The 15,442-nt window shown below is 46.1% G+C and overlaps 1 protein-coding gene across 1 annotated transcript in view; it reads left to right on the forward strand.

Annotated features, from left to right (window-relative positions):
- The first annotated feature begins 809 nt into the window (after positions 1–809).
- Positions 810–15,442, forward strand: part of lpin1a (lipin 1a) — a 45,233-nt gene continuing 30,600 nt past the window's right edge. Inside the window, exons 1-3 of the mRNA XM_056279333.1 lie at positions 810–945; positions 4,024–4,224; positions 4,345–4,440. Of these exons, the coding sequence (XP_056135308.1) occupies positions 4,033–4,224; positions 4,345–4,440 (288 nt within the window). The 5' untranslated portion in view covers positions 810–945; positions 4,024–4,032. The remainder of the gene's footprint in view (positions 946–4,023; positions 4,225–4,344; positions 4,441–15,442) is intronic.

The following is a 15,442-nucleotide window of genomic DNA, read 5'->3' on the forward strand; positions in this document are numbered from 1 at the left end:
GTAAAGTAGTTTTGCGCCTGTTCAACCTAGCTAAAGTTAGCTGCTCTGAATCATGTAGCCAATAACCCCCCAAAAAGAAAGCTGACACATCAGAAACACTTGAACAACTTTTATCAAAAGAGTGATTTGTTTGGGAATGTTAAAGGTGATATAGCATATTTGCAACTCTGTCGATGGCGTTTCTGTGAAATCCTACATTGTATGGGCAATACCAGGTGAAAGATTACGAGGGAGAAGCAAAGAGAGAATAGACACATTTTGACATGTTCCTCAGCAGTATGTATTATAATGTTAATTAAAAAAAATCCCCAACCAGTCTCTATGGCACAGTGACTGAGTTTGAGTTTGTTCATGAGTTGCTTTGCTCTTAAAAATGTTATTAAAGCATAAATCAGTAAAGAGAATGGGCATGTGAGAGAGACTGTCCAGAAAATTAAAAAAAAAATCACGAAAGCAAGATCTACATTAAAAACACTGGAGAGAAAAAAACCGAAAACAACTAAACGTATCAGAAATTCCTGCAAATCACGCTTGCTCTTATCTCTGTCAACTTAATATAAAGGCATATCTAATCTGTCGGCATCATCGCGGACCAATTTTTCATTACATCTCGCAGTCCAGTGGGCTCGCGAGTGGTGTGTGACGTCATTACTGGGTGGGCGTCATTACTGGGTGGGTCCCCATGGGTCCCCCCCCCCGGGTCCCCCCCCCCACACACACACACACAGTCCAGCGGTGGGAGGAATATTAACAGCACTTTAAATACTGGAGCAGCCCTGAGCACTGAGTCGTAGCCCACATGTCAGGAAAGCCCGTCGGTCCGCCTGCAGCAGACAATGTTTCTCTTAACGACTGGATCAGGTTGGCTTTGAACGGTAGCTGGCGTATGGTGGATATTTGCATGGCGGAAAGATCACGAGACGAGAAGCGTCTAAAATAAATAATGTATGTATTACTACGTATACTTTAAGTATAATCTAATGCCGAAGCCTATGTTGTAGTTTTGTAGTGTGCAAATGCATGTATCCGCACAAGTGACACGGCGTTTTTGAGCAGCCTGTTCACCGATGTTGTGTTTTGTGTCACTGCAATGTGCGCCAGGATGAACGCAGAGCCACCGTGCAGAGCCTCACCCCGTGTGCAAATGTTTACATGCCTGCGATGTGCAATTTCGCGGTCTCGTCTCGTATAGCCATAGGATAAAAAGTTATAGGATCGCTCATGTAAAATTATGAAAATTTTTATGACAAGTTTTATACCGTAGGTGAATTTATGCAAATGGTGACAGGGTAAACAAAAATGCCCTCAGTCTATGGAGGGCATTTTTGCTGTTACTTGTTAGTACTTGTTAGTACAGTCTATTACTTGTTAGTACGTTAGATGTGGTCTTGGCGGGAATATTTGGGGCTAAATTTTACGTTGAATGTGATAAAATATTGAAATTCTTTTCTCTATCTCATAACATTTTGCCGATTGTAAAAAACAATTGGCAAGGTTGTACATAGAACTCTATTGGTGTATACATTTGTATGTGCTTGTGTGTGCGTGTGTCTGCCTATTTTTCTTTCTTTTTCCTTGTGTGTATTGCCCGTTTTCTCTTTCTTTTTCTGTGTATTGCCTATTTTTCCTCTTTCTTTTTCCATGTGTGCATGGCAATTACGTTTACGTTTTAGCGGTCATCAAGCCTGTAGTGGGAAACTGCAGTCACATGGCCTCAACTGAGTATAATGTAATTTTCAGCCAATGGAGTGATAGCTCTTCCATGGGCGTGTTTAGTTTGCATCTGTGTGTGAGAGAGAAGGTAAGAGAACGAGAGACAGGATTTGTTGGCCGAAATGTCTGTTTCTACCTATTTTTGCATATCTGTCTGTGTGTCCGTCCACTGACTCCCGTCTCTTATATTACAATTCCCTTTGTGCAGTTTGACAGTCTTGTTCCATTCTAGGGAGCCAGAGTGAATTAGCATGTCACCATCTGATTATTGCTCCAACTTAACTTGTTTTTCAAAGTAAGAAATTTCACTCCTATCAAAATATCACAGAACATATTTCAAAGAAATGTGGATGGACAGTTTTTCTATAGAAGTAATTTAATAGCCTGACCACTTAATCTGAATTGTTTTGGTCCATTTTACCAGTGTTTATCCTTATTCCAGACAGCATTCATACTCAAGAGTACTTCCCATGAGTAGTTTCTATATAGCAAAGCTGACAAGACTGTTTGGACGGGTTTCTCCTATTGTTTTACATGTAGTTCAGATTTGGTGCAGCACAGGAATTGAATGACAGTCACGAGGCTTGAGTTGACTTGTGATTGGTTGTTGAAACATGAAACTGCCTTTTGATTGGCTATTGACCCGGAAGCAAGTTCCTGTCCTTGAAGAGTGAGCTGCGTGTGTGTGTGTGTTTGTGAATAGTCCTCTGTTAACACGTGCCTTGTTTGTCGTAGTATCATGTTAGTAGCGCAGCTATGACTGTGTGTATGTCTGCGCGCGCGTGCGTGCGTGCGTGCGTGCGTGTCAGCGAGAGAATGACATGAGAGAATGATAACGGGTATAACCAATTATGTAATCATTCTCAAACCAATTCTCTCCTATCTCTTGAGCAAAAGCTCAGAGATTTAGATATAAGTAACATATACAGTATGTACAGCACTTTTTTTTCTCCTTGTTCAGGTAAAGAAGACTAGTTACCGGTTTTGTTTTGTTGTCAGTTATATACTGTGTATAAATCAGTTATTTTTTTGTGTGGTATTTTTGTGTGGATTCAAGATTATTACTAACCACTTCTACTGCTAGAAATCTTTAATTTGTTAAGTTAAAAACGGGTTGTGATTTGTGTTGTTTGCTGTAGGCCAGTCAGAACAAGTCTGTGGTGTCTAGCTCATGCATGTCTGGTGTACATTTACATGATGTGTAATTAGAATAGACCAGCCTACATCTCTGATCCTTAGTAACTGATGATTGTTAAAGAATCGTTCTCATAAAATGATCTTAGTATCTGCAACACATTGAACCATCTGTCCCTCTTGGCATGCTGTGATTGTGTGTGTGTGTGTGTGCGCGCCTGCAACTCTGACTCAGCACAAGCAGGTGGAGCTTTTCTGATTATGTTTATAAAGCATCTGTCTTTCTATTAATTTTTCTTCTTTGATCTCCCTCCCTTTCTACATATCTTGATCTTTCTCACATGCAATTTGATTTCTCTCTCCCTCTGCTTTTCTTTTTTATTCCTTTTCGACTTTCTCGCCCCCTTTCCCTTTCACCTTCTCCACCCTTTATCCCTAACATGTTTTCTCATTTCTTTTCTCTGTTTAGTGAATTCCTTTCCTGTTTACCCACCTCTCCTCCTTCCTTTCTACCCCTTCCTTCCCCTTTTCCTATTCTCCCACTGCCAGTAACTGCCCTCCCTCACACCCAAAGCGAATAAATGTTCTTGCCCCTCTGTTCTCAGGATCATGTGTAACCTTCTACTTAATAGTTATTGGAGAAACTTTCTGCCAGCCTGTGGATCAGAGAGACTGACATGGGATGACATGATTCATAATCTCATGATGCATTCCAGCAGTGCATGTGCATGAAAGAAAGAGAGAAACAGACAGACAACAATAACAACAAAAGAGGGATGGGGAAATAATGTGCATGATTTCTGTGTATTCAACAACAAAGCAAGTGAAGATAAAGCTAGCTCAGATGCTGTGAAATCAACAACGGAGAAGACTGGGAGTGTATTTTAGGCTGTAATAGATTGATGAATGTCAGAGTTGACTGTTGGTCAGAAAAAAACATTCCGGCACAAGAGTTGGCACTCGTGTACCCTGGCAATCAACTTGAAACTCTTACTGTGTTGGACTGTCAGCTACTGCATATGCCTGTTTTGTAAATGTAACATTGTTGAAAGAAAAAAAAATCTTGAGAAAAGAAAGAAGAAAGCTTAATGACAGAAAGCAAATTATAACTAATTCTGTCATTGTCTCCTCTCTCTCTCTCTCTCTCTCTCTATCTCTTGCTTTCCCCTCTACTAGTCCCAGACCATGAACTATGTGGGTCAGTTGGCAGGCCAGGTGTTTGTCCAGGTCAAGGAACTGTACCGGGGACTCAACCCTGCAACACTATCTGGCTGCATCGATGTCATCGTGGTACGACAGCCAGATGGATCACTGCAGTGCTCCCCCTTCCACGTCCGCTTTGGCAAGATGGGCGTCCTGCGGTCCCGTGAGAAAGTGGTGAGACTTTGTTCATCACACTGAACTTTTATAATGAGAAAAAACAAAACAAAAACGAAAATCCCAGAATAAAGTTTGATTGAATATAAGTTTTGATATAATTTTTCATTTACCTTACAGGTGGACATAGAGATCAACGGGGAGCCGGTGAACTTGCACATGAAGCTAGGAGAGAATGGAGAAGCGTTCTTTGTGAAAGAGGCTGAAAACATGCTGGTGAGTGCTGTCTTTCAGATTGACGTACATACACAGAGCGAAATTCTCTTGTTCCCTCACGTCCTTCTAAACATACACCCAGACCACGTGATGTCACCATGTGAAAATCTCTGTTCTCCGGTCTAGGAGGGAGGAAAAAGTGTGCCACTGTTACAGCTATGGTTATATTCTGAGACAAAATCACTGCTAATAAAATAGATTGTGATCTGAGCTTGTTTAGATTTAATGGAAACTCTGTGATTGTCTGATGTTTTTAATGATGCACCCAGTCTATGGCTAGTGTTAATCCTTCTGTCATTATGTCCAGTGTGGTTACCATCATTTCAATATGTATGTGTTGATTTTTCCTTTGGCATCAGTACCGATATATACAGTGTCATGCAAAAAGTACAGTGTGTTGTGTAAAAAAAGCATCTTACTAAACAAAAAAAAGGAAAAGGAAGGACAGAGTTCAAGAGAGATATACTGATAACAGGGGGTCTTGGTGAGGTAACTAATATTGATAATCTGGGAACAGGAAGTACTTTCCTGTTGTGATATCCCAATGGGTAACATGACTAGTTTTCTGGTGACAAACCACAGTCATATGAGCAGATATTGGCCAGCCTCCAAGGATATATATATATATATATATATATATATATATATATATATATATATATATATATATATATATATATATATATATATATATATAATTTATTTATTTTATTTTGAGGGGCGTGATGCGGGGAAACATGTACTGTGTTTTCTTTGTTGAATCACATTGGCAGCTGATAAGTGCGCGATGCATGAAACAAGCTTGTACTGCTATGTATTAAAAAAATCTTACATATACACTACCGTTCAAAAGTTTGGGATCACCCAAACAATTTTGTGTTTTCCATGAAAAGTCACACTTATTCACCACCATATGTTGTGAAATGAATAGAAAATAGTCAAGACATTGACAAGGTTAGAAATAATGATTTGTATTTGAAATAAGATTTTTTTTACATCAAACTTTGCTTTCATCAAAGAATCCTCCATTTGCAGCAATTACAGCATTGCAGACCTTTGGCATTCTAGCTGTTAATTTGTTGAGGTAATCTGGAGAAATTGCACCCCACGCTTCCAGAAGCAGCTCCCACAAGTTGGATTGGTTGGATGGGCACTTCTTGCGTACCATACGGTCAAGCTGCTCCCACAACAGCTCAATGGGGTTCAGATCTGGTGACTGCGCTGGCCACTCCATTACCGATAGAATACCAGCTGCCTGCTTCTGCTCTAAATAGTTCTTGCACAATTTGGAGGTGTGTTTAGGGTCATTGTCCTGTTGTAGGATGAAATTGGCTCCAATCAAGCGCTGTCCACTGGGTATGGCATGGCGTTGCAAAATGGAGTAATAGCCTTCCTTATTCAGAATCCCTTTTACCCTGTACAAATCTCCCACCTTACCAGCACCAAAGCAACCCCAGACCATCACATTACCTCCACCATGCTTAACAGATGGCGTCAGGCATTCTTCCAGCATCTTTTCATTTGTTCTGCGTCTCACAAACGTTCTTCTTTGTGATCCAAACACCTCAAACTTGGATTCATCCGTCCACAACACTTTTTTCCAGTCTTCCTCTGTCCAATGTCTGTGTTCTTTTGCCCATCTTAATCTTTTTCTTTTATTGGTCAGTCTCAGATATGGCTTTTTCTTTGCCACTCTGCCCTGAAGCCCAGAATCCCGCAGCCGCCTCTTCACTGTAGATGTTGACACTGGTGTTTTGCGGGTACTATTTAATGAAGATGCCAGTTGGGGACCTGTGAGGCGTCTGTTTCTCAAACTAGAGACTCTAATGTACTTATCTTCTTGCTCAGTTGTGCAACGCGGCCTCCCACTTCTTTTTCTACTCTGGTTAGAGCCTGTTTGTGCTGTCCTCTGAAGGGAGTAGTACACACCGGTGTAGGAAATCTTCAATTTCTTAGCAATTTCTCGCATGGAATAGCCTTCATTTCTAAGAACAAGAATAGACTGTCGAGTTTCAGATGAAAGTTCTCTTTTTCTGGCCATTTTGAGCGTTTAATTGACCCCACAAATGTGATGCTCCAGAAACTCAATCTGCTCAAAGGAAGGTCAGTTTTGTAGCTTCTGTAATGAGCTAAACTGTTTTCGGATGTGTGAACATGATTGCACAAGGGTTTTCTAATCATCAATTAGCCTTCTGAGCCAATGAGCAAACACATTGTACCATTAGAACACTGGAGTGATAGTTGCTTGAAATGGGCCTCTATACACCTATGTAGATATTGCACCAAAAACCAGACATTTGCAGCTAGAATAGTCATTTACCACATTAGCAATGTATAGAGTGTATTTCTTTAAAGTTAAGACTAGTTTAAAGTTATCTTCATTGAACAGTACAGTGCTTTTCCTTCAAAAATATGGACATTTCAATGTGATCCCAAACTGTTGAACGGTAGTGTATATATATATATATATATATATATATATATATACACTACCGTTCAACAGGGCTGGGCTGGTCGGCAGCCATAGCGGAGAAATCCACACCGAGGTGCACAGGACACACAAGCACACGCGACAGACAATCAGCAACAGGGTTGGACTTCCCGGCCACATGCTGAATGTCCGTTGTGAACTCGGAGATCGCCGCTAGGTGGCGCTGTTGACGAGCAGACCACGGCTCAGTCACCTTGGACATGGCAAAAGTCAGCGGCTTATGATCCACATAAGCCGTGAATGGGCGACCCTCCAGCAGGAAGCGGAAATGCCGGGTTGCAAGGTGCAGTGCCAGTAACTCCCGGTCAAAAACGCTGTACTTGCGCTCGCTATCCCGCAGTTTGCAGCTAAAAAATGCGAGTGGCTGCCACGCATTCGCCACACGCTGTTCAACCACAGCCCCCACGGCTATGTCAGACGCATCGGTTGTTAAAGCTATGGACGCCGTGGGTGTGGGATGGGCTCCGTCAAAGGCCTGGACCTGTTTGGGAGTCCAGTCGACAGGGTCGTTAGCCTTCTTACGCCGCAGGGCTTCGTAAAGTGGCTGAAGGAGGTGGGCAGCGCGAGGGAGGAAACGGTTATAGAAATTAACCATGCCCAAGAATTCCTGCAATGCCTTAACAGAGACTGGGCGGGGAAATTCCGCCACCGCTTGCACCTTAGAAGCCAACGGGACCGCGCCTTGCGGCGAAATGCGGTGACCCAATAAGTCAATCACCGGCAGTCCAAACTGACACTTGGCCGGGTTGACTATCAGGCCGTGTTCGTCCAGACGACGGAAACCTGTTTCAGGTGCGCCAGGTGCTCTTCAGCTGACGGACTGGCCACTAATATGTCGTCGAGATAAACGAACACGAAATCAAGGTCACGCAACACCGAGTCCATCAGCCTCTGAAAGGTTTGCGCTGCCCCCTTCAAGCCAAAAGGCATGCGCATGAACTCAAAAAGCCCAAATGGGGTGATCACCGCGGTCTTGGGCACGTCCTCTGCGCGCAGGGGAACCTGATGATAGCCGCGCACCAGGTCCACCTTAGAGAAAATAGTGGTACCTGCCAGGCGTATGGAAAAGTCCTGTATGCGTGGGATGAAATAGCGGTCATTGGCGGTGACGTTGTTCAGGTGGCGAAAATCGCCGCAGGGCCGCCACGACCCATCCGCCTTGGGCACCGTGTGAAGCGGCGAGGCCCACGGGCTGTTGGGACTCCTCACTATACCCAGACGCTCCATGATGGCGAACTCCTCCTTGGCTGTAGCCAATTTTACCGCGTCGAGGCGCCGCGCGCGCGCTAAAACTGGCGGTCCCAGAGTGGGAATGAAATGTTCTACCCCGTGTTTAGTAACCGCGGTGGAAAAGGCAGGCGTAGTCACCGATGGAAAATCCGCCAGAAAACGCTGAAAAACATCCCCTAATGCTAAAAAGTTAGCGTGTGTTAACGGCCCGGCTCCCCCTGTCTCGCACGGAACAGTGGCGAAAGACACAGCATCAATTAAACGGCGGTTTGCAACATCAACCAGCAGACCATTAGCACACAGAAAATCCGCGCCGATAATAGGAACAGTAATGGCGGCGACTACAAAGTCCCACTCAAAATGGCGACCGTGGAAGCAAACAGTCACCAACCTTGTGCCAAACGTCGCAATGGACGAACCGTTAGCTGCACTTAACTGTGGGCCGCCGCCTTCGGTCGACCTGTCTGTCTTAGCAGGAGGGAGTAGGCTCTTTTGCGAGCCTGAGTCCACCAGAAACCGTCTTCCTGACATCGTGTCCTTAATGAAGAGCAGCTCACTACGTCCGCCAGCGCCCACAGCTGCTACTGAGCGCTGGCCCTGGAGTTTCCCGCCGCCTCAAACGTGCACGGAGGGACGAGCGCCTCGCCTTGCCGCCGAACCGCTGGTGGAAGAAACAGAGGCCTCTCCCGCGCCGTCTCCGGGCAGTCACTTCAGCCACCACTGCCGGGTCCGCGTCCTCCGACGTCGGCTGCAGAGGCTCAGATGCCACACTCTGCACAGAGAACCGTCTGGTAGCCAGCAGGACCCGATCGGCCTCCTCAGCCAAACCTCGGCAGTCCCCAGCGGCCAGACACGGGGAGTTAGCCAAAGCCTCGCGCACAGGAGACGGGAGCTGGCGCAGGAAAACGTGCGGGAAAAGGAACCCACCTTCGTCTGAGCCTAGCAGCGACAGCATATTGTCCATGAGATCCACAGCCGTCCCGACGCCCAAACCGGATAGGGAAAGGATTCTATCTGCCCTCTCTGCGGCAGATAGACTGTACCTCCGGAGCAGAAGATGTTTGAGGGCGACGTATTTATCGTGTTGCGGAGGGGCGCGCAACAGCTGCATGGCCCGGCGTGTGGACTGCTGGTCCAGCGCAGCGACGACCAGATAGTATCTGGAGTCGTCCGCGGAGATTCCACGCAGGTGGAACAGCGCCTCGACATGCTAGAACCACGAGGCCGGGTGGCTCTGTCAGAACTCTGGGAGTTTCACAGCCGCGGCGAGAACGGCCGGCTGTGAGAGTTGGGGCGGCGTGGCCGAAGTGGATTCTGTAATATTTGCTAGTAACATTTGATTTGCTAATGTCCCTTACGGCTTTCCGTAGCGCCACAACAAAGTCACGTGATGTACGTAACAACGTCAGTCGGAATCCGGTCGGTGAATAAACACCCAGCACGAGAGAAGTCGTCCTTGCTTTATTAATGTTATAAGTTAACATAGCCAGAGGGCACAGATCATTACATGGTGTCAGAGTAGCGGAGTTTAAATACCTAATATGGATTCGTACGGCGTTCCAGCTCCACGGATGGACTGGGAATCGGCGAACTTACCTGAAGCATGGAGACGATTTCGACAAACAACGGAGCTAATGTTCAAGGGCCCCCTGCGCGGGAAGAACGAAGAGGAGAAATGCAGCTACCTCCTGCTCTGGATAGGGGAAAAAGGGCGCGATGTGCACAACACTTGGACACTCAGCGGAGAACAAGCCAAGAAGCTAGAAACGTACTACGATAAGTACACTGAGTACATCACCCCCAAAGCAAACCCGATTTATGCCAGATATAAATTTCATGAAAAGATGCAGGGAGAGAGTGAATCCTTAGAACGATTTGTAACTGAGCTAAAGCTCCTAGTCAAAGACTGTGGCTACCCAAATGCCGACGAGATGGTCAGGGACCGCATCGTGTTTGCCACCAACTCACCCAGAGTGAGAGAAAAGCTACTTAGCCAGGGAGCTGAGCTAACGCTAGAAAAAACCATAGATGTAGCCCGCTCACACGAGCTAGCAAAGCAACAGCTAAAGTTTATGGGCCAGGGCAGCACACATGAAACGGTGCACGCAATAGGCAGAAAGACTTACAAACCGAACACACCCAAAGCAGCTAACGCTAACTTCAGACAAAGGGAGGGTAACGTTAGCACCGCCGTCAGGGCGTGTAGCTATTGTGGAGGGCTACACGGCGCTAAAGCCACTTGCCCAGCTAAGGGTAAACAATGCATTAAATGCAAGAAGCTCAATCATTTTGCTAAAGTATGCAAGTCTAGCTCCCAGGGACAGACAAAGTACTACCGCGGCACAGTACACGCCGTCGGAGAGAACCCAGAAGAGTACACCACTGACAGAGAGCAGGAAGAACTGTACTTCGACAACATTACAGTGGAGAGCACCGCTGTGGGAGAACAGACAGAGCTGTACATAGACTGCATCTCAATAGAGAACAACGGAAAAAGCAACGAGCAGGCTTACGTAGAGGTTGGAATTGGCACACCTCCACAGAAGCTAAAGTTTAAACTAGACACTGGGGCACAGGCCAATACTATTCCCACCAACCTGTTCCAGGCGCTGTTCAAAAATGTGACACTGAAACCAGCAATACACAGACTCACTGAATATGGAGGAGGCGCGCTGAGCGTGAAAGGCACATGCAAACTCAAATGTAAGTACAGAGACAATGCAATGATGCTGGACTTTTACGTCATTGACACAAACGCCCCACCAGTCATGGCAATGAAAACATGCCATGACCTAAACTTGGTAAAAATAGTGATGGCTGTGAGCGAGGAAAACAATGTCACATCACAGAGCATAATGGATGAGTATGCAGATGTTTTCCAGGGAATAGGAGAGTTCCCAGGCGAGTGCACCTTCCGCGTCACACCAGATGCAACGCCGGTCGTCTGCCCGCCACGCAGAATCCCCATCGCCCTACGCAGCAAACTGAGGGACGAGCTTGACAGCATGGAGAAAGGCGGCATAATCTGTAAGGTAACAGAACCCACAGAATGGGTGAACGCACTCGTCATTGTTGAGAAGCCAAAGACAGGCAAACTTAGAGTGTGTTTAGACCCCAGAGCTCTTAACAAAGTGATACAACGACCTCACTACCCCCTCCCCACGCTGGAGGACGCCACCACAAAGCTCGCTGGAGCTGAGTACTTTAGCGTGTTAGACGCGTGGTCAGTCTATTGGGCCATCAAACTGAGCACTGAATCCTCAATGTTGACGACATTTAACACAGTGTTTGGCAGGTATCGTTTCCTCAGACTGCCATTCGGAATCGTGTCCGCTCAAGACGAGTTCCAGAGACGCGTGGATGAAACATATGAAGGATTGGACGGTGTGACGGCCATAGTGGATGACATACTAGTGTTCGGCAAGACTAAAGAGGAACATGACCAGCGTCTCAGAGCGATGCTGAAGCGCACAAGGGAGCGAGGGGTGAGGCTCAACCCCGACAAGTGTCACATATGCATGTCCGAGGTAAGCTACTTCGGCCACACGCTCTCACACGAAGGCATCAAACCAGACCCACACAAGGTGAAGGCGGTCAAGGACATGCAACCCCCACAGAACAAAGCAGAGCTGGAGACAGTCCTCGGCATGATCAACTACCTCGCCAGATTCGCTCCACACCTCTCACAGATAAACTCACCCCTCAGACAGCTTCTGAAACAGGACAGTGAGTTTGTGTGGGATGCAGTCCATGACAAGGCGTTCCAGGAGATGAAGAATCTCATTACACAGCACCCAGGTCCAGTACTCTCATATTTCGACCCGCAGAAAGAGCTGCAACTCCAAGTGGATGCATCCAAAAGTGGCCTTGGGGCTGTCATGCTCCAAGATGGCAAACCAATTGCCTATGCGTCCAAGTCACTCAACAGCACTGAAGAAAACTACGCACAGATAGAGAAGGAGCTCTACGCTGTGGTCTTCGGCTGTAAGAGGTTCCACGAGTACATGTACGGACGAAAAGTGATTGTGGAGTCAGACCACAAGCCTCTGGAGGCAATACTAAAAAAGCCACTGGCAGCAGCACCACCCCGGCTGCAACGGATGATCCTGGCGCTCCAAAAATACGACATCCAAATCATCCACTGCCCCGGTAAGGACATACCGGTGGCCGACACACTGTCACGCAAGTCAATAGAACACCACGACAGTGACCTACAGGAAGGGATGGAGGCCCAAGTGCACACAGTCCTCAGCAACATCCCTGTGAGCGACACAAGACTCACAGAAATCAAGCAGGAAACAGCGCAAGATCCACAGCTCACCGCACTCAGACGAGCCACACTCACTGGCTGGCCAGACACAAAGAAAAAGTGCCCGCCCAGCATCCAGGAATACTGGAACCACAGAGCAGAAATCTCAGAAATGGACGGTATCCTGTTCAAAGGTGAGAGAATCATTGTCCCCCAAAAGCTTCGCGAGGACATGATACAGCGCATCCATGCCAGCCACCTTGGCGTGGAAAAAAGCAAATGCCGAGCAAGAGACTTACTGTTCTGGCCTGGCATGGGGAAACAGATCGAGGATGCGGTAGCAGACTGCAGCATATGCCAAGAACGGCGCAGCGCAAATGCAAAGGAACCAATGAGGTCACACGCCATACCCGAGCGGCCGTGGCAAGTGATAGGCACAGACCTATTCACATGGAACTCGCAGGACTTCATAGTCACTGTGGACTACTACTCCAGATTCTTCGAGCTAGAGAGACTTTACAGCTGCACCTCATCTGCCGTCATCATGAAGCTGAAAGCAGCAATGGCTCGACACGGAATCCCCGAGACTATCATAAGCGACAACGGTCCATGCTACAGCTCTGGTGAGTTCCGCAACTTCTCACAGACATGGGGTTTCTCACACACCACCACAAGCCCCCACTACCCACAGAGCAACGGCCTCTCCGAGAAGACTGTCCAGACGGCCAAACGCATCCTGGACAAAGCCAAAGCTGAGAACAAAGACCCCTACATGAGCTTACTGGAGTATCGCAACACACCGGTGGACAACCTGAAATCACCGGCACAGCTACTGATGAGTCGGAGGCTGCGGTCCATTCTCCCATCAACAGCAAAACACCTGCAGCCACAGATCGCCAGTCAGGAGGATGTTCACAAAAGGAGAGAGGTATGTCAACAGCGCCAGCAGGCATACTACAACCGAACAGCCAAACCTCTGCCCCACCTGCCCGCAGGCACACCAATCCGCTTCCGGCAGGAGGATGGATCCTGGAGACCTGCAACTGTGGAAAGACCAGCGAACACAGACAGGAGCTACCACATCCAAACCAAAGAAGGTCAGATCTACCAACGCAACCGTCAACACCTGCGACAAAGCAGAGTGAACACTCACACTACACACACACACACTTCACAGCAGACTGTTACCAGCGCTAACAACAACACACAAGCCCATCAGCAAGAGCATGCTGAACCTCCAGACACGAACAATCAGCGACAACCAGACACACAGCCTGGTTACACCACGAGGTCAGGTCGCATGATCAAACCAAGACAAAGCCTTGACTTATGAATGTTAAAAAGAGAGAATTTTACACCAACCTGTACTATACCTGCTATGTTTTGAAAAGAAATATTTACAGCGTTCACTTACCTTGTGTACCTACCTGCTGTTTGCAGTTACCAGTAATGAAATGAAAAAAAAGATGAAATGTTATTACGGTGTCACATTTAGACAGTGAAGGAAATGTTTTACACTACTTTGTTGCAGTCCAGTTATATAAGAGTTCCATTTTCATATTCTTTCTTATTAAGATTGCATTCGCTTATAAATGTGCTCAACGTGGTCTGTATCTCTGCAGAGAAAGCAGCACTTTTCAGAAAAAGGGAGATGTAATATTTGCTAGTAACATTTGATTTGCTAATGTCCCTTACGGCTTTCCGTAGCGCCACAACAAAGTCACGTGATGTAGGTAACAACGTCAGTCGGAATCCGGTCGGTGAATAAACACCCAGCACGAGAGAAGTCGTCCTTGCTTTATTAATGTTATAAGTTAACATAGCCAGAGGGCACAGATCATTACAGATTCACACTCCTCTTCTGCTCCAAATATGTTCAATTCGGGGTCACCAATGTGGCAGGAATGAGGAAAAACACAGGAGACCAAGGCGAGTTTGATGTTTATTCCTCAACTCCAAAAACCAACTGCAGCAGGAACAACCCTGCACCGGCGAGTCTGGGAACGTAAACCACGCCCCCAGCTCACAGTCCTGCTGGGTGAGAGGCATAGCCCCTAGTGTCCGCCACAATTATTATGATTATGATTGTGATTATTATTGTGAGTTTTTATTCTAATGTCTGCAAAGAATCGTATTGAGAGAAGAAAAGTGGAAGAGGAGAGAGGATATATGAGATGAGGGAAAAGAGTGATGCAGTCTGAAAGAAGCAAGGATGAAAGGATGGGCAGGATGAGTCTTGGCTGTGTTTCCTATCTGGGAATTAAGCACAGAGCTGTCATAGTCTGAAAGATTTAATTCATAATCCATTGGGTTAAATTGATCTAATTCTGTTTTCATCATCAGCTGTTTCTCATCTCTGCTGCACCTTGTCATCCAGTCCCAGTCTGTCCCCTCATTTACCTTTGAATTCTGGCCTTTCCCTTTACAGCCGCTCTGCCTCCTGTATGGTACAAGGCCTTTAGGGCCCCCATCTGTACTCCTTTCTGTTTTTCTGTCCTCTTTTGCCCTCTCCTCCTCGATCCTCCTTTAAACCCATTGTGGATCACACAGAGAAGTATTTTAAAGTCAACAGGCCTCCAAAGACTGATACAAATTTCATACCCAAATTCAGGATTCCAGATTCAGCCCTGATTCAGTCCAATACAAAAATGCATAGGGGTGGAAAATAACTGCCGTGAATTAAGTCCAACGTTAATATTACGTTGATATTAGTGCTGAAACTATTAGTCGATCTACACAAAACTGATCGATTACAATTTTGGTCGTCGATTCATTTTCTGTTTTTCATTTGCTGGTTGCAGTTTCATAAGCTAAGATTTGCTTGCCTTCCTCTGATTTATATTATTATGAAATGAATACTTGAGTGGTTTGGGTTTTTTTTTGGCTGTTGTTCAGACTGAGTAAGCAGTCTTAAAACATCGTTTTGGACCTGAACTGGGCATTCATCAGTATTTTTTTTACTTTTAACAGGCTAAATAAATAATTATCCACAAAATAACAAATAATATCCATAAATTAATTGGTTGATAGAT

This window comes from Lampris incognitus, chromosome 4 (assembly GCF_029633865.1).
Source record: "Lampris incognitus isolate fLamInc1 chromosome 4, fLamInc1.hap2, whole genome shotgun sequence".
In the NCBI taxonomy this organism is placed as follows: Eukaryota; Metazoa; Chordata; class Actinopteri; order Lampriformes; family Lampridae; genus Lampris; species Lampris incognitus.